Below are 27,848 nucleotides of genomic sequence, written 5' to 3'. Positions count from 1 at the left end.
GGAACCTTTTCTATTGCCTTCTTTCGCAAGAGGGTGAGAGCCTCTTTGCGCAGCAGGTTGAGATGGAATGCATTTGGCTGGTGGCAAACGCAGTGGAGGTTGTCTGAAAAGAAGAGAGTAGCCATTTTCGACAATGTTGAGCACCCATTTGTCTTTTGTGATAGAGTGCCATTCGTGAAGAAAATCTGTGATACTTCCCCCCACCGGAGTGGTGTACAGTGTCGAGGGAAGCGAGATCTCATTGTTTGGCCGGCGCTTTCGGTGTGGACTGCTGAGGTCTATTTGACCCTCGTTCCCTTGTGGCCTTACGAGCCTGAAAAAGAGGGCGTCCCTGCCTTTGTTGTGGCCTCCGGGACCAGTGAGGGGTTTGAACCCTCTGCTGGAAAGGGCGCCTGTCATAAGGCCTATACCTCTGCCTGAAGTCCTTCCTCCTCTCCAGGCCTACTGCCCACATGGTGTCCACCTCGGTCTTCATGCGTGCCATTTCTTCATCCGTATGGGTACCAAACAGCGAGTTCCCGTTGAATGGGAGATTTAAGATGCGCTGTTGAGCTTCCTGTTTTAAACCGGTCAGCCTCAGCCAGGAAGACCTTCTTGCACAGATTCCATGTGCGTACCCATGCGCCGCTAGGTCTGCTCCATCCGCCGCTGCGCTGATGACTTGGTTGGATACCAGACATCCCTCTTGCAGGATTTCTTGGAAGTCCTGTCTGTCTTCCCTGGCAACTTCTCTGTGAACCTGTTGAGGGAGTCCCACAGGGAACGGTCATACCTGCCCAGGAGTGCAGAAGCGCTGGAGACCTTCATTATAGATGCCGCCGTGCCACACATTTTTCTCCCCAGAGAGTCGAGATGCCTGCTCTCTTGGTCTGGTGGGACCGTTGAGGATGATGCCACCGAGTGGGTTTTTCGGGCTGCGGCCAATATTACTGAGTCCGGTGGCGGATCCGTTCTTAGGAATAAAGGGTCCTGTTCAGGCGCTTTATATTTTTTCAAAATCCTAGCCGGAGCAGATTTGAGGGTGGCTGGCGCCAAAAAAGTGTCCATGGTTGGCTGCAACAGACCAGGCACTAGCAGCAGCAGCTTTTTTGAAGCTGTTCTATGTTGCAGAGTCTCAAAAATGACTGACGAGGAGGTAGATGGTTCTGGAACCTCTATATTTAACTTCTGTGCTCCCCTTAAAAGTACCTCATTAAAAGTGGTGATGTCATCCACCGGTGAGACCCGAGCTGGTGGAGAATCTGTCAAGGTGGGGGAGTAACGTCCGACAGATGATCCTGACGACGACCAAGAGGGCGATCTTCTGTGTCGTGATCTTGACCTAGATCGTCGTTGGGAACGTGACCTGCTGCGAGACGCTGTAACAGAGCGCCCAGGCCTCATGGTCGGTTGGCGCGGAGCAGAACTAGCCCATCCTGCCCGCGCTGTCGGTGATGGTGTTCTTGGAAGAGAGGCAGTAGGAGAGTACATTCGTGAATACTGCGAATCCGGGGAGGCCGCTGGTCTATTAAGGCTCTCCAACCATCTTGGTGATAAGTTGATGGGTGAAACGTGCCCCGATGATGCTGCTCTCGAGCGAGATGAATCGCTCCGTATGGAGACCACTGGCGATGGAGCGGCCTTGTCTGCTGGAGGGAGGCGATGTTCTACTCCCTGCGAGACAGGTAAAACCTGTGTCGACGGCTGTGCCGGCGTCGAAGGGCGCGCCGCCGGTTGTTCTTGTCTCGACGTTGAATGTCTCGACGTTGAGTGTCTTGACGTCGAACGGCGATCTCTGGACCTCGACCTACTCGGCGTCGTGTGCCTCGACGTGGAGCGATGGGAGGCCGACGGCGGATGTCGCTCTTGCCGTCGTGGCGATTTCGACGCCGTGTCTCTTGACGTCGGGGGGCGTGAGGTCTTCGGCGGCGAACGGGCACGCCGGTGATGGCTCGACGCCGATCGGCGGGCTGCCGTCGACGGAGATATGCCCCTGCGATGGCCATGTTCCCTCGACGCCGTATCCTTCGACGTCGGGCGGGTCGCCGTCGACGGCGATCTATGGCGGTGAGATGGTGGCAGCGACGACGTCGACGGAGAACAAACAGGTACTTTCCTACCTGCTGACGTCGACCTAGCCATTCTCTCCTGAGAGTGGCCTGTTGGCTGCCTGGGAAGCGAAGAGGACGATGTTTTCTGCCTCTCGTGAAGCCCATGAAGCCTGATCTTTTCTCTGTCCTTCAGAGTCCTCTTTGACATATTCTTGCAGTGTTTGCAAGTGTCAGGGCAGTGACTCTGAGACAGGCACACAATACAAAGAGTGTGTGGATCTGACTGGGCCTTCTTCTTCCCACAAGAAGGGCATTTGACAAAAAGGGAAGGCATTTTTCTGTCAGAAAAAAAACTCCCAAACTCAGACAATGATGTTAGATGTCGAGTAAAACAGGAAAAAACGCTGTTTAAAAGTATTTTTCTGAGAAAAACTCAGAAAAACTGAGAGCTCAATGCTCCAGGATCCTCTCAGAAGAAGCCGGAAAAAAGAACTGACCTAACTGTGAACCAACTGTCACCTCTCCTTCACCCCTGAGGCATGGTGGGATACTGGAGGTGCTCAGGGTCTTAAAGGCACGGTGCCAACGTTTTTATGGTTCTCCTGTGTTAACCTGCATGCAGCTTATTGGCTAAGAATGCTCTGTTGTTTTTCAATGTAGTTTTTCTCTTTTTTTCTCTAGTGATTACTGCTGCTTATTCCCCTAAGCCCAGTTTTGGTGGGCTTGGGTCGATATTTGTTCTCTATTGTAATTTTTATTATGATTAAAAAAAATAAAAAAAAATTCATAGAAATAAAGCATTTTAGCCTATTTATGATTATAGCCTGCATTGCCATTTTACACATGTATGTATGAGTTTAGTATGAAAGATATGTCTACTAAAAATGCTATATATATATTTTTCGTGCATATTTCATACTTTCTATGTGTGTATTTGATGTATGCTCCGGGGTCCCCGCACGAGGGCGGGAATATTCAATGTTTATGACTATTGATGAGGATCCCCTGGAAGAGAAGTATGGTTACCCTCCCATTTTTAAATCTGAGGCTGCTAGTTTTTGTGTTTTTTTTTTACTCAGAGTGCACTGAGGCCTGATGATCTGATCTCTGTGCCAGTGCCTGGACCCTAAAGCGTATGTCAAATTGGTTATACCCAAATGGAGTGGGCTAACTTACCGGTAAGTCCCTTATATATGGTACCTTGGTATCTAAGGCATGTAAGTTAGAGGGGCAACCCAGGATTTGCAGCACTGGTTGTGCCAACCTGGAGTTCTCCTCAAGTAAAACAAGTCCCCCAGTCTGCCACTGCACACTAGCAAAGCGGTTGTGCACTGCTAGCCCAACATTACAGTTAAAAACAATGGGAAAACCACTACTTCCCCTGTGCATCTGTGTAAGTCGCCCCTCTAGCAGGCCTACCAAGTCATATGTTAGGGTGCAACATATGATAAGAGCAGGATTTGTTGTTTACAGGTCCTGGAAGTAAACACTTTGTTAGACTTGGCCGGTCTTGCCGTGATCTCCCTCCTATTTTAGCTTCTAACTGCCTGTTTTTGATCCTGTGTGAACTTCGTTTTTGCTGGCCTTAGGACTCTGGGCACTTTACCACTGCTGACCAGTGCTAAAGTGCAAGTGCTCTCTTTCTAAATTGTATTTGTGACTGGGCTATCCATGATTGACATGTTTGATTTACTGGTAATTCCCTAATAAAGTGCACTATGTGTGCCCAGGGCCTGTAAATCAAATGCTACTAGTCGGCCTGCAGCACTGATTATGCCACCCATATGATAAATCCTATAAACATGTCTCAGACCTGCCACTGCGGTGTCTGTGTGTGCAGTTCTTACTGCCAGTTCAAGCTGGCAAGTACACCTATTTGCCAGGCCCAAAGTCACCCCTAAGGTAGGCCCAAGGCAGCCCCATGGGCAGGGTGCAGTGTGTTTAAAAGGTAAGACATGCACTGCTGTGTTTTACACATCCTGATAGTGAAATACTGTTAATTTTTAATTCACTATTGCAAGGTCTCTCTCTCCCATAAGTTAACATTTAGATTACCTTGAAATATCTTTAAAGTGCAGTTTCCCATTGGGAGCAGATATAGATGTGGAATATGGGATCTCTGAACTCACAATTTAAAAATACACCTTTTGGTAAAGTTAGTTTTTAGATTGTGAGTTTGAAATACCACTTTTAGAAAGCGGGCATTTTCTGTCTTCCATATCCTGATAGGTCTTCCTGGGCTACAGTGGTGGGAGGAGCTGCACCTGAACAGGGCTGTGCCTGTCGTCATACAAAGCAGTCTCTGACCCCTAGAGTGTATCTGGGTCCAGGACAGGGAGAGGCAGGGTCCTGTGCACCACAAAGACTTTCCTTTGAAGTTTGCCTACTTCAAAGGCAGAAATGAGTATAGGTTTTAAACTGCTGTCCCCCAACTTCTGGACTGAGGATATTCTGCCATGAAGAAGAGTTGGATGCTGTGGGAGGAACTGCCACCCTGCCTGTTAATTATTGTGCTGATCTGCTGCTTGCTGCTTCTGTCCTGGGAGTGAAAGGACTGGACTTTGCTTTCTACATCGTTTTCCAAGGTTATCTAACTTCTTGAACTGGGCTTGCCTCCAGTTGTAAGGTCTCAAGGACATCCAAAGCGTTATCTGCCAGTGCCTGGGCTCTTCTGCTGAGAGTCCTGACTTGCCAAGTGATGCCAAATACAATCCCTGGGCCCTTGGAAGTGGAAGCTGGTGACCTGAAGTAAAATTCACACACCAAGGCTCTTGCGGCAGAAAAATTGACAATACCTGTACTGTGGCTGAAAAACCTACATAGCGCCTATCTCGTGGATGCAAAGTCGACACATCGCCTGCTTCAGGGCACGATCAATTGTTGCCATGCATCTGGATTTTCTATGCATCATCCCTGGGTGTCATTTTCGATGCTGCACGCAATAAGGAATCGATGCACCACCAGCCCGGTGGGAAAAGAATCCACGCGTCACCTGTCTGGCGGAAAGAGAATCCATGCATCGCAAACCTGGCGAGAAAACCACGCATCACCCGTCCAGCAGGGAAATAACCAACGCATTGCTCGCTTTTCCGACATATTCCCTCCTTTGTGGGCCGCATCATCTTTGTTTCTGACTCATCCAAAGGACTGTGTGTTATAAGGATACAACTACTGATCTTTCAGCATTAAGACTCTTTTAAACCTTTAAAAAGTGATAACTTTATTTGTGTATGTTGAATGTTTGTCGTTTTGGTCTTGTTTTACTTTGATAAATTTTGGCTATTTTTCTAAACTGGGGTGGTGTCCATCTGTAGTGTTTACACAGTGTTACTGTGTGTGGGTACAAATACTTAACACATTGCCTCAGATATAATCCCGACTGCTTGTGTCAAGCTATCAAGTGGGTGAGCAGGGGTTATCTTTGGAGTGTGACTCCCTTACTCTGACTAGAGAGAGGGTCCCTACTTCGACAGGGCGTAAACTGACTGCGAACTAGAGACCCCATTTCTAACACAAGTGAAAATACATTTTTTACTGTGGAAAGGCTTGGTTGCCCAATTAGCGAGTACAGCATTATGCCCTGGCCCCTCAGCTGTGCTAACTCCTGAACAATGTGGCCAAAGTGGGCACTCCAAGATAGCAAACAACTCGTTACATTAAGCCTGACTTGTATCTCAAGTAGAAATTATTTTAACTTGTTGCGGTGTGCAGCTTTTACCAAGCTGGCACTTAGGGCCAGATGTACGAAGCTTTTTGCATGGTGCAAACAGCGCATCGCAATGCTCATTCCCATTTTGCGAGTCGGTAACCTGGTTACCGACTCGCAAAATGGGAATGCGACTTGCAAATAGGAATCGGTGTTCCCCTTCCTATTTGCGATTCGCATCGCGATGTAGAATTGCTTTGTGACCGCAAACATGGTCGCAAAGCAATTCTCAGTTACCACCAGTGTCACACTTGTGGTAACCCATTCGCAAAAGGGAAGGGGTCCCCAAGGGACCCCTTCCCCTTTGTGAATGGCCCTGTAAACATTTTTTATCAGAGCAGGCAGTGGGTCCTATGGACCACTGCCTGCTCTGAAAAAATGAAACAAAAACATTTCATTTTTTCGTTTGCATGGCAACTCGTTTTCCTTTAAGGAAAACGGGCTGCAATACGGAAAAAAAAAACTGCTTTATTAAAAAGCAGTCACAGACATGGTGGTCTGCTGTCTCCAGTAGGCCACCATCCCTGAGTGCTGCGAATCGGAAGGCGGTCACAAATTGCGACCCACCTCAATAATATTAATGAGGTGGGTCTTTGCGACCCCCTTGCGATTCGCAGATGGTGTCAGGGACACCATCCTGCAACCGGGTTTGCGACTTGCAAATTGCGAGTTGCTCAGACTCGCAATTTGCAAGTCGCAAACACGGAATTTGCTACATCTGGCCCTTAGTTGCTTGTAAAACTCCTGTGACTTCCCGGGCACATATGGAGCCTGTTGCACGAGACAGTTTTTCTGTCCTCAATAAGAGATGTGCCTATGACTCTCAGGAGGGGAAGCAAAGAGGTATTACAGGACAGGGAGGTGTTACCTTCCTCCTGCAGGAAGCCACTTGGCTGTTAGCCCTAAAAGACAGGCTTCAAAGGAGAATCCACCTTTGAAGGGCAAATGTGTCACACTAGGGAGAAGGACTGCCCCACTGTTTAGGCAGACAGGATGGCACAAATAGCAGAAAAGGGGAAACCAGTTTCCAAACCGGTTTCGCCAGGGGCATGTATTGCTGAGGTAGCCTTTCTCCAGAGGTGGGTTAGGGAGGTCTGAAGACAGAGAGAGCGGTCTTACCATCTTGGAAGTGGGGAGGGTGGTGCATCCTGGGATAGCCAGATACCACACTCCAGAGGAAGTGGTTGACAGGTGGAAAAGAACCTGGTTCCCCCACTGGCTACCAACTGCAACCTGCCCTGAAGCATTTTCCAAGCATAAAAGGGGCACCCTTGGCATGCAGTCCTCAGATCTATAACGACTGAAAAAAAGACCGGAGGAGGACTGTCATGCTACACTAAGAGAGCAGCAAAGAGAGGCTGCACTGAAGAGGACTGCTCCGGGTGGCTAGCAGGAGTGGTGTGGGGTTGGGGGGTGCCTCCCTTGTCCTGCTCTAAGTAGAAGCGGTCTCCAGAGCCGGGCAAAGCTAAGAGACTACAAGGGCCAACTGACATGCCTCCTGTTTGCATCATAGGGACACAGCAGCTAAAGAAGCCTGCTGAGGCAAGTTGGTAGCCCAAAGTCTTCAAGTAGCTACCACCACCACCGTGCATCTCCAAGGACCAAGACCTGCACCCAAAGACGCTGGGCCCAGAAGTGCTATTGGATAATTGCTGGGACCCTAAGAAGGCAAGTGTTTGACCCAAGAAGGATTTGCCTCTGACCGAACACCAGGCGACTGGTAGTTCAGTGGTGACTGGGCTTCAGCCACAACGGAGAGGACTTCCCGGGAATTCGACCATGCAACCAAGACCCCAACTCCATCTACGTTGACCCAGGGGTACCTGCAGAAGACCCCAACTAACCGCATTGCATTCACAGCATCTTTAGAGCATATTTTTAGACTCTTTTATTGCTTGCATCAGGACTATTCCATGGGAATCTATTGCAACAGGGATTAAATGCCTGAAACTGCTGGGGGACTGCTTCTTCTGTGGAGGTTACTGTTTCTAAGGACCTTGCTGCCCCCCGAGTTAGTCATCCCATATACTTCTAACCAACAGCATTGACACTTACCTAAGTTTTCCTTGAAAACGTTTCTAAGAGTCATATTCATTGAACTTGCCAAGGCTTGTTTGTGGTTGAGTGAAAACGTTTTGATTTATTACTTGTAAAATCGATATCTCAGAAACTCTCCTGTGGATCTTTTTTGTTCTAGTGTTTAGTGCTTAAATTCTTATAAAAATACAGTCTATTTTTATGCATTGGTGCCGTATTTCTTGATTGTTGAATCGATTTCTTCTTCAATTGTGTTGGTGCTGTTTAAATGCTTTACACTAGTTCCTCTGTGAAAGCCTTGCTTCTCAGTGGCACACCTACCCAGAGTTGTGCTGAGGGTTTAACGGATTAAACCTACTGGACTTAAAGGGGTTGGTAGGTGTATTACACAGTGAAGTCACAACCACACCATTTAACACACTCCATTTCCTCGCACCAGCTAAAACACCTCCCTCACCCCACCTAAAATGTTCACACCAGAAGGAGGAACATACAACAGTACACAGACAGCCTGGTTATCATACCTAGCTTCTTCATCCATTGCCTGGCCAGCCTCTGGTTTGACCAGCGAATATATGGCCTTCCTCAGTAGACTCTCGCAGAAGGCCCGGTGCACCTGGGCGATAGGATCCACTGGGAAAAAAGAGAGACTGAGATGTTACATTGATCGATTGAAGTATAACAGGCACTGAAAGCAGCACATGCAGTCACAATTATTGGACCATTTTCCATTGGAATAAAAGGAGATGGGTTTTCTAACGCAGCCGGGGGCTGGAAAAGTTAAAAGGCTGGGGCATGAAGACAGCAAAGGCGTATGCGGCAGACGAAAGATAATAAAAACCTGTTGAGAATTGTCAACTGGGTTGCAAACTAACTGCAAAGTTCTGTGTGCATCATATAGATTGTAAAATCTAATTCAAGCAGGGCTGACTTTGCCCCCTACTTTTACAAGGTATTTATCTGTTGGAAATAACCGGGTATTCTGCACCATATAAGTATAGCTCATATAACATATACTCAGCATAGAAAGAACCAATACAGTGTGGATGAGGCAGAAAATGCCACTCTCACCAATTACACAGAGTGTCCGAGCCAACAGTTCACATTTGTAATAAACTGAATGTTATAGGGGTGCCTTTAGTAAGAAAGATGGTACAAGATAAAGGGGTGTTGATTTTTCATACTGTTTTTGGTTAAAAAAGAAACCACATAAAGGTTTCAAACACACGTGTTTATCTAATTAGTAAAGGTACACACACACACACACACACACACACCCTCCAAATGTATAAATGACATTACAATTTTAAGGGAAGTTTTGATCTACAAATAGGTTTCTGGAATAGGGAAAACAAAAGTGGATTATTACTTGAGGTGGGCACGTGTCCCCTAAAATGATAAGGCAACCACTACTTAATGTCACAATAAATTTAACAACCAAGTGTCTGGTAATGTGACATAAAGCAACCAAGCTTGAATGAAAGGTAAAGTGTAAAGTATTTAAGCAGTGCATACATAGTAGAAAATAGCGCCAAGAAGCACAAAATGCCATGATAATCTATGGAAGCAGGAGACCAGGATCTAGGTGCAATTTAAGGCGAACTGCGATGGAGCCCTGGTCAGACACAAAGTGGATTGGTCCTGGTTAAAGTCTGGAAGTCAAAAAGTTTGAAAAAATGCTCAAACTCCTAATTCACAAAGGGACTTTATTTTTTGGGGCAAAAAATGTTGCATCTCCGCAAGACACCTCCGAAACATTAGCTGCTGCCATGGAACTGCCGGTCACATAACCGCCACAGGTTTCTCCCACTAAGGCTTGAGAACTTTTAAGGTCTTTGCAAGAAAAAGGTTCCAAGTCCCATAACAGACAGGGACTTTGTTGTTTGTCAGAGATGCAGAAACCTTTCAGGGGAATGAATCTTAAACACAATTGGATGCTACGGAACTGCTTGTCAGCTACTTTTCACTGTAGGTCCGCTTGTCTCTGCACAACGTTTTCAAATGTTTCCAAAAATGTTTTCTTAGTGCCCATGCAACCACAGGAGTACACTTCTAAGCTCCCAGATCCTCATGGAGGAACCTAGAAACTCTCAGGGTGCCAGGCAGAGGCCACCAGCAAAGTCTAGTCCAGGTTCCAGGTGCCACTGCGAGGCTGGAAATTAAAAAGGAGAAGGTACTGTACAGCGTTGTGTGTCCCTGTAGCCCCACAGGAGGTCAGCCAACTGACCCCTTGGAGTCTACTTCTTTGTCGTGGATACAAAAAAGGAGCAGTTTCAGTCAGTCAGAGCTCCTCACAAGTCAAACAGTCAGACATCAGGTTGAGTCCTATTCTGTTGTTTCACAGGTCCAGTGTAAGAAGCAGCCTCTATACGATATATCAAAATGAGATATATCGTGCAAAGAGTCAAGGTATTCCCTTACTAGTGGACATGGGCTTGATCTAGCAATCCCAAGGTGCTCTTTTAGGTGGTAGTGTGTTTGAGCAGCCATAGGTGTATCAGAGAGGAGTGTCAGACATCAGCAAATACACACGCAGCCAAAAATATAAGACACATGGCTCAAGGAGAGCCACACCAATTTACGAAAATAACAAGTATCTTTATAGATTTTAAAACACCAGAATCAATACAATCAGGTAAGTATGTTTTGCAAGAAAAATACTTTCAGGTTCCAAAAGTCAACAGTGCATTTTTCAGAAGTGACAATGTTAACTTAAGGAGAGAAAAAAAAAAGTACTGCATTCTGGTATTGTACAGCAACTTACAGGACCAACCTCCTGGACTTAGGTTAAGTATTGGGCAAGGGTCAGGGCCACACCAACAGGTCACACCTAGCGGCCGGGTGCAAAGGTGTAGTACGGCGTTGGGTGCCCAATGTTAGCCAATGGGGACCGGTCCGGGTGAAAAGAGGCTGCAGGTTTGGACAGGGAGTCCAGTCCAGGAGAATCAACAAGTGGGTTCAAGTCTTGAGATGCTCGGGGACAGAAGTACACCTTCGGTCCTCTTCTCCACGGGCGACGAGTGCAGAGGTGTCCTGAGGTGTCGGGTTTTCCCCACCGGGAGCGTTTGTAGTTGAGATGGCCTGCAAGCAGAGGCTGCACGTGGTGTCGGTGAGTCCACACTGGGCAAGTCCAAGGTGGGCTTTGTCTCTGAAGAGCTGGGAAACCACGTTGGCACAGTTGGCCCACTTCAGCTCAGGACAGGTGGCACGGGTGCAGTGGTGGTTTCAGCGGTCTGGTTTTTGTGGTCTGGAGTCCACTCAGGTCTCTTGGGGTGCCTACAAGTTGCAGGGAAGCAGCTCCGGTGCTCCACGAGAGTTCCTGGTTCTTTGTTGAAAGCAGACAGGGTTCCCAGGTGTTTGGAGGCACAGCAGCTTGTAGGATGAGTCGATTTTGGCCCAAATGAGTCATCTCCACTCATTCAGTTCAACCTACTGTGTAGATCCAAGGAGGAATTTCACACCTCATTCAATTTTTATTAGCTATAAGAATAAGAATTTGAATGGAGTATTTCGCTGGCACAGGTCAAAAGTTATAGATTAAAGTGAATGATCATTTTTTTGACTTTTCCAATGTGCCAGCTACACCCTGACAGGGACAATGTCATTTTGGCCTAGCCCTTAAGGGGAAAATGACATGTATAATGTTCCACATGTTCTAATCTTGAATATTATGCACCCTAACTTGGGAGCAGCAAGGTGTACATAAATGTGACTTATTTTATCTTATAAGTCAGGTTTTCCAACATGCCAAATGGGTGGTTTGACAGAATGTGCAGCATGGTTCTAGCTGCTGCTGTGAGGCTACACAGGGCACGCATTAAGTAATGTTTTCACTTCCACTGCAATGGATGTCACAACAGGTGCTGTACTCCACACGTGGTATTTTACTTTTCATGCCACTGCGGTATTTCTGCACCACATACTATGGCCTTATAGGAAAGCTAACGAGCCAATCAGGTTTTATACTAATTTTCAATATGTTTTAGGAGCCAGAGCACCTCCAATGGGCACTGGATAGCAGTGAGCCAGTGTTAAAGTTCAAGATTACCAGCAGGTGAGTCCCCAAAAAATAAAGAAAAATTGGGGGTCACCACCTGAAAAGGACTCACTTTGAAACAAAAAAGCAACCAGGAATTCTCACAGGTTTTTGCGCAAGGACTCATGCTCTCAGTTCTTGTGCTTATAATCAGTTCCTTTGATTTGTGTTTTTTAATATATTTCTTTATTGGTTTTCACATAGTAAACAAAAGCGGTCCAACGCGCTTATCAGAATACAGTAGTCTATTTCCAATTAGCAGTTCACCCAGGATAATATGGTGTTTCAGTGAACTCCGGTAGCACTTTAGTGCTCCCTCTTATTTCCGCACCTCTATGGTCCTACATGTTGAGATGTATATGGTTATGCATTGTATTAAACAGTATCCACAACAGGCATCATATATTGCTTTCCATAAGATGAGCATATGGCAGAGCACCAACATTGTGATATGTAGCAAATGGTGGGTGGACCTAACAAGTGGGTCTAAACATAGCCGAATTCCCCCCCTCTCCCCCTCCCAAACCCAACAACCCGACTGCCCCAGTGCTTCCAATTTTCTGTACAGCTATGTCATAATAGTCAGCCTATCAGCTTTGCCCTGCCATCATCACAAGGGCTCTCTGTAGGTATTTGTGGTCTGCAAGAGGGCATGCCTCTCATGAAACATAGGATTCCCCATAAAGTCGGTCCCACTCGCCCTCACCATCTGCGCCCATGCAGTCAGCCATGGCCTATACCATTGTCTTCCATTTAGGGATATCATCTAGATACCTTGTCGTCTTTGCAAAACTTTCGCATGTGGGCTGCTTCCGCCCCCGCGTATTGCATCAGATCTTTGCCAGTCCTTCCGCCTAGGAGGCCGTGGCCTCGCCCCCCCTAATCGCTTTCCGATCTTTGGCCATCACAAGTCCCAGCATTGTGAAGTGGCAACTCAGTTTTTTTGGGGTTATCTGGGAGTAGTCCAAGAATAGATTGCTTAACTGTGCTTGACATGGTCCAGCCAGTTACTTCCTGAATGCTATTTAATGTGGAGGCCAGTATGGTATGATGTGTGGGCAGCACCATACCACATGCAAAAAGTCAGCCTCCATGCCTGCACACCTATGTCAATCTGATGGCCTGGTTGAATAAATGGCATGAAGCCCCTTTGGGGAAAGGTAAGTCATGTGGACCATATTATACTCTATGAGTTTAAAGCGGGCATTGATGGAGACCCTACGTGTTGCTGCGTGCATGTTACTCCAGTCTTTGGCTGTGAATGTTTGTCTACTGACCCGCTGCCTATACACAGACCGGGGCCAGTCTCCTATCTGCGCACTGTGCCCAGTATAATTGTGTGATAGGTCCTCGACATCCTGCCATAGAGAACAGTGTCACTAGTGTCTGTGAGGGGTCGGGCATCAGGAAAGATCGACCAAAGCTGCTGCGCGTAGCTTCCAGCTTTGCATATTGAAGAAATTGTCCCCTGCCTAATGCAAATGTCAGTATCGCATCAGCGAAAGTGATCAAACGCCCTTCTGGGTACAGGTCCGTGAGCATAAGGCAGCCTCCCTCCTGCCAATGATCTACAGCCATCACTCAGGATATCTATTCAAATGGGCATATCATCCATAGGTCGGGCGTATGGAGCCCTACCTAACACCCATCTCATCGCTCTCTCACATTAACAGACCATCAGTCGAATAAGATGGGTGAGCGTGTCCGGGAGCGCTCCTCCTCGCCTCAGCAACACACCAAGCTGTCAGCCCTTGTGTGTACCATCTAATAAGGCCCTCTCCCAGACAGGCTCAGCGTCCAACTAGTAGATTGCGTGCTGTAACTTCAATGACAAATAGTAGATCTCCAGATCAGAAACTTCCATTCCCCCTTTGCCCCATTCATGCTGAAGCACCTTGAGGCTTACTCTCTTCCGACCAGTAGCCCACAACAACTCAATTAGTAGGCTATCTAGCTCACAGAACACCCTACGTGGCAGTTTGTACGTGTTCCCTTGTAGGATATACAGGTATCGAGGCAGCACCATTATTTTTATAAGGGGTATTTTACCCATCAGGGACAACTTTAATGTGTTACAAAATGTTATTGAGGAGTGCATGCCCCGCAGCACTCTACCCATTTAGTGGTCATATGCCAGGTGTTCATCATATGTAATGTACATTCCAAGATATTTATCTTTATCTGTATGCTAGGGTATCCCCACCTGCGGCAAGCAGGTACGTCCCAACTTCACTCAGCCTCCCCAAGGGAAACAAGACTGATTATCAGTTCCTTTGTTATTATGCAATCAGTTGTACCTTGCTAATGGGCCTGTATTAGTCCCTTTGGTTACGGTTTCTCAATTATGCCTGTTACTTTGCCAGCGCCAGTATTCCTGGCCCAGGAAGATCACCTTATACCGGGCTTTAAAGCCTGCATTTTTGGCTAAAAGACAGGGGACAATATAGTATTTACTTGAATTCTTCTCTAGACAGGAAGAAAACAAATCAACTGTCCACATAAACTGTGGCAGCAACAAGACACGTTGGACATTTAAACATTTCACTGCATCTTCAGATCATTGGGAGAGAAGGCTGAGTGACTCACCCGGGTTCCTTGGAGAGCTATAGATGCTTTCCCGGGAGGTGCCCTTAGCTGAACAGTTGTATTCTACGAAGAACTGCTGCCCCAGCGGATGGCAGAGCCAGCGCAGCGAATCAGGAACCGAGGAGCTCTCTGAACTGGTGCACAAACTTTGGGCTCGGCTCAGAAAATACCCCTGTAAGAAAAAGAAGGGCAAAGATAAAGGCACACTTTGGCACTACAATCGAACATAGAACAAGCTAGTCAAGCAGACAATGTGGCACAAAGGATACTAAAGGCAAAGGATCAAATCAAGGCAAAATCTACACAATTGCATCAGGGAGTCCAAGCACAGTGGTCCATTCCCAACCAAATCAATCCACCACCTGCCCCATGCCACCAATGCGCCAGACTCTACTTACACATTTTCGTGGATATCCACAACACTCCTATTACACTGACACTAGGGATCACTGCTGTCCTCTTGACCTTCCACAAGAACTCAAATTAAAAAGAGGTGGTAAGAGGTTCCGGACTACATGCTGAAGCACCTGACATCACCTGCCCAGATGGGCCACAATGGAAAGGGTGCCCTCGGTCACAAATGCACTCACTGTCATGAAATGGAATCTGCTTTTGAAGCACTGCTTTAGGTCAATGGCTGCAGTGAGGTGCACCTCGGCAAGCATGCTGGGTGAGATCTTCTCAGCAGCACCCTCAGCTAGGTTGACTGCACACAGGGCTAGATTCAGCCCCAGGCAAGGAGAGCTGGCAGGAAGCTTTCCTGATTTAGAGAGAGGGAGATAGAAAAAAGAGAGTGTGTGATTCCACAGTAAAACACTTCGCAATCAACAATACATTAACCTTACAGAGGGTTTATCCAGTATCAGCCATGTCCTGGAGTTGAGGTGGCAGACGATTAATAGACCTTTGTGAAAACAGCTTAATTTGAGGGAAAGCAAACAGCATTCAGAGCTCACAGGAGAGTTAATTGTGAGAAATAGAAAGAATTACGTTACCTTTATTAATGTATATTCTAGTGTACACTCCTGCAGATTAAACACCTTTTCAATGTCCTCAGGTGCCAGACTAAATCCAGTAAACATTTGCATCACAGTCTTGCAGTGATGCTTGGTGGTGCCATGCTCCCTCTGTTGTGATTCAGGATCCTCTCCAGAATACTTCAGCATGAACACTCAACAAAAGAACATGAGCAGTGAACCTATAGGCAAAGCAATAATTCCAAAGGGAATCCATTTTAATAACTAGCTACGATCCTTTTTCAAAAGAGTCCATTAGTAGTGGGGCTGAAAAGAAATCCATAAAATCAAGATATTGTACAAGAACAGCCTGACAAAATGGTCATGGGCTTGCCGATGTGGCATTCCAACCATTAGTTTAGCGTAATGGTATGCAGAGGTTCAGGTGGTGAGACGATAAAGGTCTTCTAAACACGGATGCACCTGGCATATGGACAGAAGGCTGCTTGCACCACAGTCGAATGGGCCCTTCTGATCTCAGGAGAATCCTGTTTTCCTAATGCATCACATATCTTGGTGCATAGCATAATCTAGAGCAAAACTGAGCTGCTTTGAACCAGCGCTGCCCATCCTTTGGCCCAGAATCCAATAACCAGTAAGTCACCCAAGCAAGGATTCTTGATCCTGCCCACATGAGCCAATGAAGCCTCTCCTCATCCTCAGAAGTGTGAGGAAAAGGAGGTAAGAACACAGACATGTTAATGTAATCAAACATACCATCTAGTCGATGTGCTGGTGAAGATTGTCTTCAAGATCAGCACCCTCGGGTACCAACGGTGGAGAGGCTCAAAAAGAGCTAACATCCAATTCAGGTTCACTGAATTCATGGATAATATCCAGTTACGGCCCATTGCTGAACCATGAATTGAACAGGGGGCAACGTCACATAAACCCTTGAAACGAGCCAGTATTGTTGGTTTGAACAAAGACTGGCCCGGCACACACAACATGCCTATAGTGTCACTAAATAAGCTTTGAAAGTGCTCACTGGAAAAACCTTGTGAAACTTGGCCAATACCAAAGCCAAAAAGCGCTCTGTTCGACGAAGCATGGAACCCACACCATTCCAATTCTCAGAAACAGTTGGAGTGGAATTGTTGTGTAGCCATTTTAGTTATAGCTCCACGCACGTTATTTTAACAAACTGGCCTGCCGCTGTGAACTTTAACCTAGATATATTTTATTCGGCTTCGCTTTATTATTATTGTTACAATAGCCACTTTTACGGTTTTGTTTTATTTTCTCTCTAGCTAACTGTTTTTGCCTAGGCCAGCACTCTCTTCTCAAACAAGACATTCTTGCTCACTCTGTGCTTCTTCCAAGGCTGCAGTAAGATAGGTGGCCGGTGAACGTGGTGTAGAGTTTTGTCTTTGACATTCATTGAAAACACACATCCTTACGTAGGGACATTTTCTCAGAACATCAGCTGTTTTATTATAAAAACACTTCCCTGTCCCTTACACATTAGAGGAAGATTCAAGAGGACCACAACTGTATGCTGACTGCCGAATGCTTCGCTACAGCTGCTTATGCAGACTTCAGGTATGGGGGATGATGTCTTCCCAGGGGACCCTGAAGGGCAGAATTAGAACTTAACACGCTGTGCTCTATTATAGCCTAGGTAGGAATTAGTCTATTGACCCTAGTGGCAATATGGTCGCGTTATTTCTATGCTTTACTCTCCTTATCACAATTTTAATCTTGTCATGTTGTATCATCCTGGTTATTGCAGTCCATGCTTTGCTATCTAAGATGCAGTCGCTTTATTAAAGCATTGTTGAAACCTATACTACCTCTGTTTGACATTGTGTATGTGAGACTACTGTAACTGAGAGAAACGGAGACTTGAGTGACCAAGGTTTCCCTAAGAAATCAATTATGTCATGCGCTCTGCTGCCCAATCATCCCGCCCTTGGGTGGAGGTGAGGCACTGCTAGTTAGCCGGAGCAAAACCCGGATTGGAGCAACAGGTGTCACCTGTAGTGGGTCAGACTCAGTCCCACACCACAGGTGATTCTGCCACTCAAAATCCAGTAGTCTCATTAGAATAATGAGAGCCTACACGACATTGGGCCGCCAACGTTTGGTCAGGCTCTAATTTTCGGGTCCTCCTGAGTATCTTTGTCTCACTATATACAAAGACATTTCAGTACTATATACGGAGATGTCCGTGGTATTGAGGATTTCCTCCTCAGCTAAGTATGGAACACCTAGCGGATGCTGGAGGTTGTTCAAGCTTGAACCCTAAAAGGAAAATTCCCATTTGGTGTAGTTATCTCTGAACAAACTGACCATCTAAAATGGTGAATCCGCAGTAGGTAGCAATTGCAGTCACTATGAGACCACCCCTTAGTGCACATTTATTGGCAAATGGCCTAATGGCCCAGGGGGGTCCAGTCACATTTGTTGTTGACGCTGATGCAGCTTATAGAACAGAACTCTTATTCTTGGGTCACATTTCCAGCAGATGATGGGAACACAAATACATTTCATTACTATACACTTGCATACTTACCTGGACAATACAGAGCATATGAATATATAGAAATACTTTTATCTTATCAAGAACATAATATTTGGTTTGATGGCGCCCTACCCACACAATTTTATCAGTTAGGTTAGGTCCTCTAAGGAATGATGGTCCTACCTGGCCTTTATTGGCCACTTATACACCTCAACCTGCAGTAGCAAACTTAGCAGTAGCTGAAGTCCGTCGCTTATATACTGAGCTGACAGCAATAAACAGACATCTACTACAATTTGTAACGCAAACATTGAATACAAACCCAGCACGTGCTGCTCCAGTGCAACTACAGGCAATAACTCCAGGCATTAATCCTGCGACTGTACATTCGATCATGGGTAAGGTACCCGCCAAATGAGAAAAAATTCAGTTTTGGTTAACTCAAAAAATAAATGCATTGGAAGCAGTATTTCCCCATCCGGGACCTCAGGATAAACATAAAATTATAACGATGTGCTTGCCATTTGGCTTGGTCCCCACAGTGGATTACTGTAATACCTAGGGCACAGTATTTGCCGCGCTCTATACTAACGCAAACCGCCACTTGTCAACTTGCCGGAAGTGTTGAAACAAATTCAAGATGAATACGGGGCTGCCCCAGCCCTAAACTTGGGGATGAAATTAATGGGCAATGTTGCCACAATTTCCTCAATTATTGTAAGTAACCTTAAAGGGGAAGCGGTCGCACTAGCAGTGCGCATGCAGCTCTGGGATGTTCCTCAACAGGATCAAGAACACGAGCTGCCAAAGATTATCGCAGAGGCTTATTCTAGTATTGGTTGAGATAGTCTAGGGATCAGACCAACTAAACCACAATTTCAGGGCAAATCTAATAAAGATTTTTCCAAGCAAGCTCCTGAGGGTAACACGAAACGCTGGGATAAAAAAAAAAAACTCCTAAAAGAGAAAGGGGAGAATCTCCGCGTATGGAGACCCCACAGAATAGATGTAATCTCCGAAATAGAGATAATATAAAAACGTCTGATAGATAGCAATATACTGATACACGCCATCTCGTTCCTTTCAGGACTCATCAGAAAAACGCAGTGAGAGGTGGGCGGACAGAGGAAAGAACAGAATACGTGAAACCAAGACAGAAATCACAATGCTCATCTGAGGTTTCTGTTAAAAAGGAAGAGAAACCTCCCCAACAAAAACCCCAATTTATAAAGAAAAAGGTGGCAGCAGTTGCAGTTGGACATCCCACTCAAGAAGAGGGTCCTCTTGAAGAACAGGAAGTGGGCACTAGCGCTGCTAGACAGTGCGTCAGAGGTCACGTAGTTCGTCAGAGTCTTCAAGAGTATCTGGAGGTGAAAGCAACTGATGACTTTCTACAAGTAGAAACTGCAGACATGCGTGTCTCCACACCTGATAGGGTGTATAAAGTAACGCTACAGTTTAAAGGAGACACTGAACGCACAAGAGACGCAATCTTTTGGGATCGCGTGGTAAATATTTATGACGTTTTGCTGGCCGAACAGGATTGTCCACCTGAATTTGTCCGTACCTGCCCATATGGAGAAGACGTTATTAAACATTCTTTCTCGCCCCTTGTTCTGGAGGAACTCGCTGAATCCTACGCCACTGATTGGGCACTGGCGCAGGCACCCGTGTTATATCGCAACCACGTAGAATGAGACAGATTCACCCTACCATGTAATTCCCATTAAAAATCAACCACAACCTCAACCTCAGTTTCCAATAAAACATGATGCAAAAGCCACTGTGAGAGAAATTCTCACACAACTGGAATACCAGGGCGTAATTGAACCCTGTGTCTCCCTAGTGAATAACCCTTTATTCCCAGTAGCTAAACCGGACCATTCATATTGGATAGTCTTAGACTACAGATACCTAAATAGTCATACACGCACAAATGCGATACAAAATTCACATAGCACAGCACTGATGAACAACATAGTGTGCAAAAAATACAAAAAAACACTGGACATCTCCAATGGTTTCTTCTGCCAGAATATAGTGCCTGAGAGTAGACTTAACAAGTTTCAGCGCACCAGGCTCCCAGAAAAAAAATCTATTGTTTACCCCAGGGGTACAAGAACAGTCCAGGACTGTTCTCAGCTCGTGTGACTGCAATTTTACACAACACTGACTCTGAAGTATTGCCCTATGTAGACGATATCTACCTTACGGACGATGAATTGCTGCAACATTTAAGACGGGTAGCCCGCATTGTTGTGGGATTTGCTGAATTTGGCTACAAATTCAACTTCAAAAAAACAAAAATAGCCTTCCTCAGCGTCCTGTTTCTTGGATATGAGCTATCGAGTGAAGGTACGAGCCTAGCACCACAATTCCTAGAAAAATGCACACACAAACAACCTCCCAAATATGATTTTAAAAAACTCCAATCTCTATTGGGTTTCCTAAATTTTGGCAGAATTTACATTACAGATTATGCACCATGCATAAATCCTTTATATAACTTAATACGTCCTGACTTTTCAAGTAAATTTTGGAAAGTCAAACACACACACGCGAACCATCTGCATTATTGACTGAAAACCCCACACAAGACAAAAGCTTTGCTGACTGAACCAGGTGGAATGAAAATCAACTATGGGAGCTAGATTTTAAAAAACAGCCATCAAGGTATAAATTGGCAGACATCCCTGTCTTCCGCCCCAGGACCTTGATGAACACCTAAGGACCCAATATGAAGCCAAAGAGAGCAAGTTAAATTGGCAGTGTTCTGTCCCATCACAAAGTTCATGTAACCCCTGTATGACTGCAGGATGTCCAAGTAGTTGTCATTCAAGTCCAATAACATCACCCAATTCTGAAGGTCCAGAGGCTTCAATAGAATCAATAGCTGAAAAGACACCCCCGGGCCTCTTGTAGTGTCCAGAATCACATTGCTAACCAACTTTCGGAGGTATTGGAGCACCTCCGTCATTATAATGGGAGTATGTCGAAGGCGAGAATGGATTGAAGGTACAAAATATCCAGAAGGGAAGGACATAGGCTTAGTTGATGATCTAAAGAGCCCAGTGGCCCTCTTTCGTTCTAGGAGCAAAGTCTCCAATCGCCAACCAGGTGATGAGTCCTAAAGAAGTCAGATTGAAGACGTTTTACAGAAGTGGCCACTGCAAAGGAAGAAGACTGTTGCTGCATGCCCAGGCACCCTCTAGCACTGCTCTTACCTATGTACTTTTGAGAAACCCTCTGCTGCGATGGAAAAGGCTGTCAGAATTGCATTGTCAGGATTGCTAAGCTCTGAAGCACCCAGAAAACTTGCAATACTGGTAATAGTATTGATGGTCGCAGAGACAGCTGTGGTTCAGGTCGGTTTTAAAATGCTTCAGTGAGGTCCATGCCTTCTACCCAGCAGGTCAATAAAACTTGCCTAAATATCTATGGAGAGCACTAGACCGTCGCCTGGTTACCACACCCTTACTTGTGTATCGGTCGACCGAAGCCATGTCGCTGAGGCCACATTTGGGGAGCTGTTTATTACCTTGACCACCTTTTACTTATCCACCAGGAAAACTTGCTTCCTCATGTACTCAGGCAGGTTAATTATTGGCAAATTAGCCAGTTCTCACAAGGTATGCACATAGCATACAAGTGAACAGAAGGCATTAGCTAAGTTGAGAAAAAAGGATTCTGAAGGAAGAGACCTTGTGCCCACTGAGTGCAAACGCTTTGTCTCTTTATGTTGGAGATCTGTAGGGAAGGCAAGAGAGTTAAGACTGCCCGAAAATGTACCACCTAACTCTTAAGTGAAGGATGAGATGCAAGGAATTTACAACACAACTGAGCAGGATTGTGTCACTAAGCTATCTGTATGCGACCTGCTGGGGCCAAAAAGGGCTTCTCCCATGGCACCAACAAAATTAAATGTAGCCTTATTGAAGGATCAAAGCCACTATGTAGGTGCCACTGGAGTCTAGATGATTCCATTCAGCATTTTGCATCAATCTTTACACCAAAACCTAAGAAGCTTTCGTCAGGGTCAGGGTAATGGCAAGGGAATTAATTCTCTACAGGGCAATAAAGTCTGCAATGTGCCAAGACCGCTTGCATTTTGCTTGTCCAAAACAGATGACAATAGTTTGCCTTCATTTGATTTATCACTGAAAAAAATCAAACCCTGCCACAAGCATCAGATGAGCATTCAAATGTAAGCAGAAATGCTCCCCCAAAATGTTTGGGCCCTTCAGAGGCATTCAGCCAGAGGCTCATCCTACAAAGAAGCCACTCTCTTGCTCTTCGAAATTCAAGTGGATTTGTTGTGTCTAAGTTTTCTGCCACCGTTCAAAGGAGTGGCTCTAAATACAATACTGCTGCAGTTGAGTGTGTCAGTGTGGTATCCTCTAATGGGAGTCTGTGGACTGAAAAGTGGTGAGGACAAGGTCCTGTGAAGTGGAGCTCAACCAACGGCACAGTTCCAAAATAGGAGATAGGTCAAACAGTGCTAGGGCCGACGTTGCCAGAGAAGTTAGGGGCCCCAGCTCAAGCTTCGGAGCATGAGGCAAGCCTGGAAAAAAGCCAATGCCAACTGAGGAAAGATCAAAATTAGGCTGTATGAAGACCACAGTCTAGGAGGCATTGGCAGACAGGGCCAAAAATGTGGACACAGCTTTTCAAGACTTAGGAACAGAGAAAGAAGTAGATCCCGGTGTCAGGAAAGGGAGAATCTCTTCGCAGTAGAGTAGGACTTCTTTTTCTTGTACTTCTTTCTTGGTTTCTTATAGCTTAACAATTTTCCAAATGAAGGCTCCCACAGGAGGCAAATAGGAGGTTGCATTGCAGTTGGCTTTAGCCATAAACATTTTGGCCTCCCATTTTCTAATTGCCTTTGGGTGCATCGAGGCAATTTTGTCGAGGTCTGAGGAGTTAATGCTCGAGGCCCCGACACTATATGAGCAAGTCTTGAGAGTCAGACATTGATTTCTGCTTAGGGAAGGTATTGCAGGGCTTACATCTGGTGCCTGCGGGAAAGATACCTCCGATTTAAAAACCAACACTGCTCGTCCCCAAGACAGGGCTTTTGGGAGCAATGGATTTATGAGATGGTACTAACTGTACCAAGACTTTGGTGGGCACTGGCCTTGTGTTAGCCAACCGTGACGCTGCCGGGCACTGGAGGAACAGCACTCTTCCTTCAATGGCGGAGGGGTATGGGAGACTTTGGCGCTGGCAAACAAAACAGTGTACAGGGAACAGGAGTGTCCACAGAAATATCACAAAATATTGGGCGCATGGATTAGACTAAATGACTCTCTTACATGATGGGCATATTCTTATGTCATTTTTACCCTGTGCACTTTCATTTTTGGGCCATAATGATGTTACGTGCTGGGCCACCATAACTACATATAAAAACAATGTTTTTTATCCTTACTCTGAATGTGATGACGTGTCTGTAATGTTTGCTGTTTTTTTGTGATGAAAATAATACAAATAGATTAAATATTAAAAAAAGAACACTGCTCAAAATAAAAACGTTTTGAGAATGTTCTCAGTAAAACACTGAATTATGGAGTAAGGCTCTGTATCTTTACGACTTATGATTAAGGCACAAAATGGAAAATACTCCAGCACACAGAGGGCACCTTCTAAAGAGTCGGTGATGGCAGCAGGCCAGAGTCACAGATGAGGACACATGATGCGACATATTGTGGATGGTAGATACTGAACGTTTTTTTAATTCAGCCTGGCGCCTTTGGATATTCAAATGGTGAGGAATCTGCAGTAATAAGTATCCACCAGAAACCAAGACTTCAGGTGGAAACAGACTTTCACTGTGCGGAAACCAAAACCAAAAACGTTCTATGACAGGAGCAGACTGTGCCGGCAGAAATCCTACATTCGGCAAACGAGAGACGTCATGGTAGACTTGCAGTGCTGTCCAAAGACCGGGTGGAGGAAGTTCAGGGAAAAACAAAAATGATGACAAATTGAACGGATAAAGTTCATGGCAGGCCAACAAACCATGCATTTAGCTGAAGAGGGAGGTCACAGCAGACATATACTCCCTGCAAGACGTAGTGGAGGGAGATTATAGTAAACATGCAATACTCTGTGTGACAGAACTAAGGGGATTTGAAAAGGACAGGTCACCTGTGAGATAGAGCTGATGGAGCTTATGATAAACTAGTGCAGCATCCCGGGCACTTGTCTTCGCCTCATCCTGGAGTTCGGCTTTCTCACGGTGCCCCGGGGTGCGTCTCAGCAGCCATCGAACGATGCCCAGCCTCTGCAGATTGTAGCGGATGACATTCCAGCAAAGACTGCAGCCCAGGTCAAAGCGGGAGGTGGGCAAGGTGCGTCCAAGGACAGACAGACAGGTCTGTAGGTTCATGGTGGCTGCAGCAAAATCCTCCTGGGTCAAAGAGAAGATACAGACCGAGAAGAATTACCTCTGAAAATGTAAACTGCAAATCCTAAATCAGCAACGAATCTAAGCTCAATCAATATTTCCTGAAAAGCAGCTTCTGTCATCTGTATTGCAAACTTGATTAATCGAAAGCAAAACAGCAGGCTATGGGGACTGCCTTACCCGAGCCAGATCGAGGTCTGCCTGCTTACGATGTCGCCAGAACTTGACAGAAGACTGAGAGTGCAGTCGGGTGACTGGTTCGCCGTGGATAAGCAGCTTGATGAAAACACTGAGGACAATGACTCCGTTCACCAACCATAGGACTAAGGTTGGGATCATCCAGTCCAGCCAGCCACCAGCAATACCTGGAAAAGAATGCAGACTTAAATTCAGTCCGCACCACATCACATTTTATGTAAAAAAATACAGAAACCCCAACACCAGTGAAACCCATTGCTGCAAAAGGCATCTGGCCCTTAGTAGGCGTCACATCCCGTAGCATGCAGCCATAGGAACCCCAATGTACCTGAGACCTCAAACCCCAGCATAGTCCTTCCCGAGCTGTGAAGCACCGCCCGCTCAGACTGCTGCGTCTCTCCGCCCTGCAGGAGCGAGGTCAGTGGGTTGAAGGAAAGACAGAGGAATGTCAGGGCGCAAAGCAGCATTCGTGAGCGGTCCAGCATGCCAAGTGCAGACGGCTCGTCCGGCTCATCCTTCAACTAGAGAAAACATAAGAAATGCACTGTGAACTGAGGTAAACACCAAAAGAAACCATCATCAGCACGTCCTCCTTGGTGTACTCCCTGGCTCTCCAGTGACAATGCAACCATTGGTCTGCTTCTGTAGCTACATATCTATCTATGGATGCATCCCCATCCTCTTCTCCCAATTACTTCATTCTTTCACCAGAAAATCACATACTCACAAGGTTTCACCCTGGCTAATACCCTTACCCTAATATCAAATAAAAATGCAGTCTAAATCTGGGAACCTCTACTTACATTCACTAGAGAAAATTAAAAGCCGTCAATCCCCATATCAATTAAGAACAGCAGCTCTCATTTAAAAATCTCTTGACTGTTATAAACGCCATCTAACAGAAATTCTGCTACCCTTCACTTGCATTGGTCAAGATTATCTTTCATTCCACAGCTAAAAAGTTCAGAGAAGCAAACATATCAACACCCAACAAGACTTTCATTAGTTACCCTTTTAAGCTAAGACTACATTCAAAGCTGGCTGCTTGGCAAGTGAAGTAAACAAACCTCAATATCTGGCCACCTTATTGACAGTATCCGGTGGCAAATAAGTAGTTACACAATGCAAGGATGCTACAATTACTGGCAGTGGAATCACAGATTCCGGATGGTAATTTCTACCCGTATCATGCAATTATGAGATACCAGAACGAGGAATCATTTTGCAGACCCATAATGGCTCTGCCCTTTTCTGTGTGGATTTTCTATTCCAAAGTCAATTCCGCTTCCACTAACCACCAACTCTTGGCAGACGGTAAGCTGGAGTGGAGATGGGTTAAGTGTGGGTAGAGGATCCACAAGTCATGGCAAGCTGCACTCTGGTAAAGGGCTCCATGATATGAAAGGGGGGTCTGGCGTGCCTGCTGGCCACGCATGATCTGCATGCAATTTTACTAGCCAGCTTTTTCTGTCAGTTAAGTCAGGCCTGGACTTCTCACACCATGTAATCCTGGGGGGCACAGGAACAGAGGATATTTTAACAGGCACAGCTGTATCCCACCAGGAATTACCACTAAAACAGACCTGTAATAGGGTCCCCAGAATTCAAAGGCTCATTGCAGAATGAGACAACAAGTAGAATGCCCCAAGCCTTGAACACTTGAAATGCAACTCTTCTCCCGCACAGCTGAAGACCCAAACAAATACATTTTTCTTTCAGTAAAGGCCTAAAGAATCTATTCATAATGCCTTTGATTTAGTTTTGATGTTATAATCCTCTCTTCAGGACGGTTCCAATCATCACTTGTAGGGTCTCAAATGTTTGTTCTGTAGGTTTACTTCTCACAACAGCCCTTCCCTAATAGCTCATGATTTACTACCACCGATTCTAGATATTTCTCAAAATGTTAATCAATTTAATTAAACATGTTTTTCTTACGTAGTGTGTGCTGATGGTGAAGCTTTGCTATACATACATTAAATAGAATAAAGAAGTGGCCTGCTTGAAAAACACCATTTATGTTTTTCTTACCTCTTGCACCAGTCCTCTAACTGTCAGGAGATACAGGCATGTGCCACCACAAACCAGTTTGTCACAGGTTGGCATGGGAGAGCTCCACTCGACTATACACAAAAAAAAGCGTCATGACACTGAATTTCGGTATTCAAATACCGCCAGGCAGATTTGACACAGTATGTGAAAAACGTACTTCTGGGTTATAGATCAGCCTATGTGCTTAGAGGTATAGCCTAACGTCGTGGCAGTGCAATGAAAAGCCCTGTGAAATCCATCATACTGAGACCAGATAAGAAACAGCTGACAAGACCTATGTGGCTACGCTTGCAGGATGTATTACACTGTACAGCCAGGACAGACATGGTTACTACCAAGTCTCCCACCCCTACCTTCACTGGAACCAATATAATACACTCTAAAGTTTAGCACCTGTTCCATAATTCGTTACGACAGAAAGACTCAAATGAACTCCACTGTCAGCCATTGTGCGATGCCAGACGCATCCTGGATCTAACTGTCAGTTTACCTTCTCGTCGTCCAGCAGAGGGCTTCCAGGCTCTGAATCCACAGAGTACGGGGAGAGCCCCCCTGGCGATCCAGAGTCCGAAGGAGGAGGGGACATAAGCATAATGTTGTGGTTGAAGTCATCCATCTTAATGTCCATGCTAGTGTCCACCAGGCTGCTGAGGTCAATGCCCTTCAGGAGCTCTGCAAGCAGAAAGAGATAAGAAAGGGTTATGCAGGCATGCCCGTGCCTCTTCAGCATTGAGACCCTAACAGTTCAGCACTTGATGCGAGGAGACATGTTCTAAATAAGAAACAGTTCAGGGTTCCCAATCACTGAAGACTGCTATGGAAACTTTGCTCAAGTTGCACTGAAAAGGGCGGGAGACAGTTCTGGGTTAAGGTGCATGATGGATCTCTTCTAGTTCGCATTAGAGACCATATCAGGAACTTAGTCCAATGATGTTAGTGGGATTACCCTACTCTGGAAAGAGATCCTGGGACCCTCCAGCAGATGGGTGGATTAAGTAAGTCAGAAAAAGGAAAGGACTGACTTGGGGAAGATTCTATGCAATCTTTCAGGGACACGCATGCTTTCAGTACCCCACTTGGCTGGGCATATGGAGGGAGATTTATGACTTCAGAGAGGATTCCTACAATGCAGAATTAGGATTACAGGCAAACAACATTTCCTTCTGCATCCTTGCTGATATACATAAATTTGAAATAGAAGAGCAAGCATATCCCAATCGGCAGTGGTTAAAAAAAAACAACAACAAAAACCGACAAGCAGTAAACAATCACTTTATTTAGCAATAGATATCTCATCTCCCAGCTTGTTAGCCAAAT

General features: G+C 45.7%; 1 protein-coding gene across 1 annotated transcript in view; it reads right to left on the bottom strand.

Moving 5' to 3' along the window:
• Positions 1–27,848, bottom strand: part of SREBF2 (sterol regulatory element binding transcription factor 2) — a 237,577-nt gene that overhangs the window by 155,090 nt on the left and 54,639 nt on the right. Inside the window, exons 7-13 of the mRNA XM_069231267.1 lie at positions 27,022–27,203; positions 24,808–25,000; positions 24,462–24,646; positions 24,023–24,284; positions 14,986–15,155; positions 14,396–14,567; positions 8,298–8,406 (exon numbers count right to left, since the gene is read on the bottom strand). Coding sequence (XP_069087368.1) covers positions 8,298–8,406; positions 14,396–14,567; positions 14,986–15,155; positions 24,023–24,284; positions 24,462–24,646; positions 24,808–25,000; positions 27,022–27,203 — 1,273 coding nt within the window. The remainder of the gene's footprint in view (positions 1–8,297; positions 8,407–14,395; positions 14,568–14,985; positions 15,156–24,022; positions 24,285–24,461; positions 24,647–24,807; positions 25,001–27,021; positions 27,204–27,848) is intronic.

Source organism: Pleurodeles waltl, chromosome 4_2 (genome assembly GCF_031143425.1).
Source record: "Pleurodeles waltl isolate 20211129_DDA chromosome 4_2, aPleWal1.hap1.20221129, whole genome shotgun sequence".
Classification (NCBI taxonomy): domain Eukaryota; kingdom Metazoa; phylum Chordata; class Amphibia; order Caudata; family Salamandridae; genus Pleurodeles; species Pleurodeles waltl.
The sequence above is the reverse complement of the archived record's forward strand: the minus strand, read 5'-3'. Positions and strand labels throughout refer to the sequence as shown.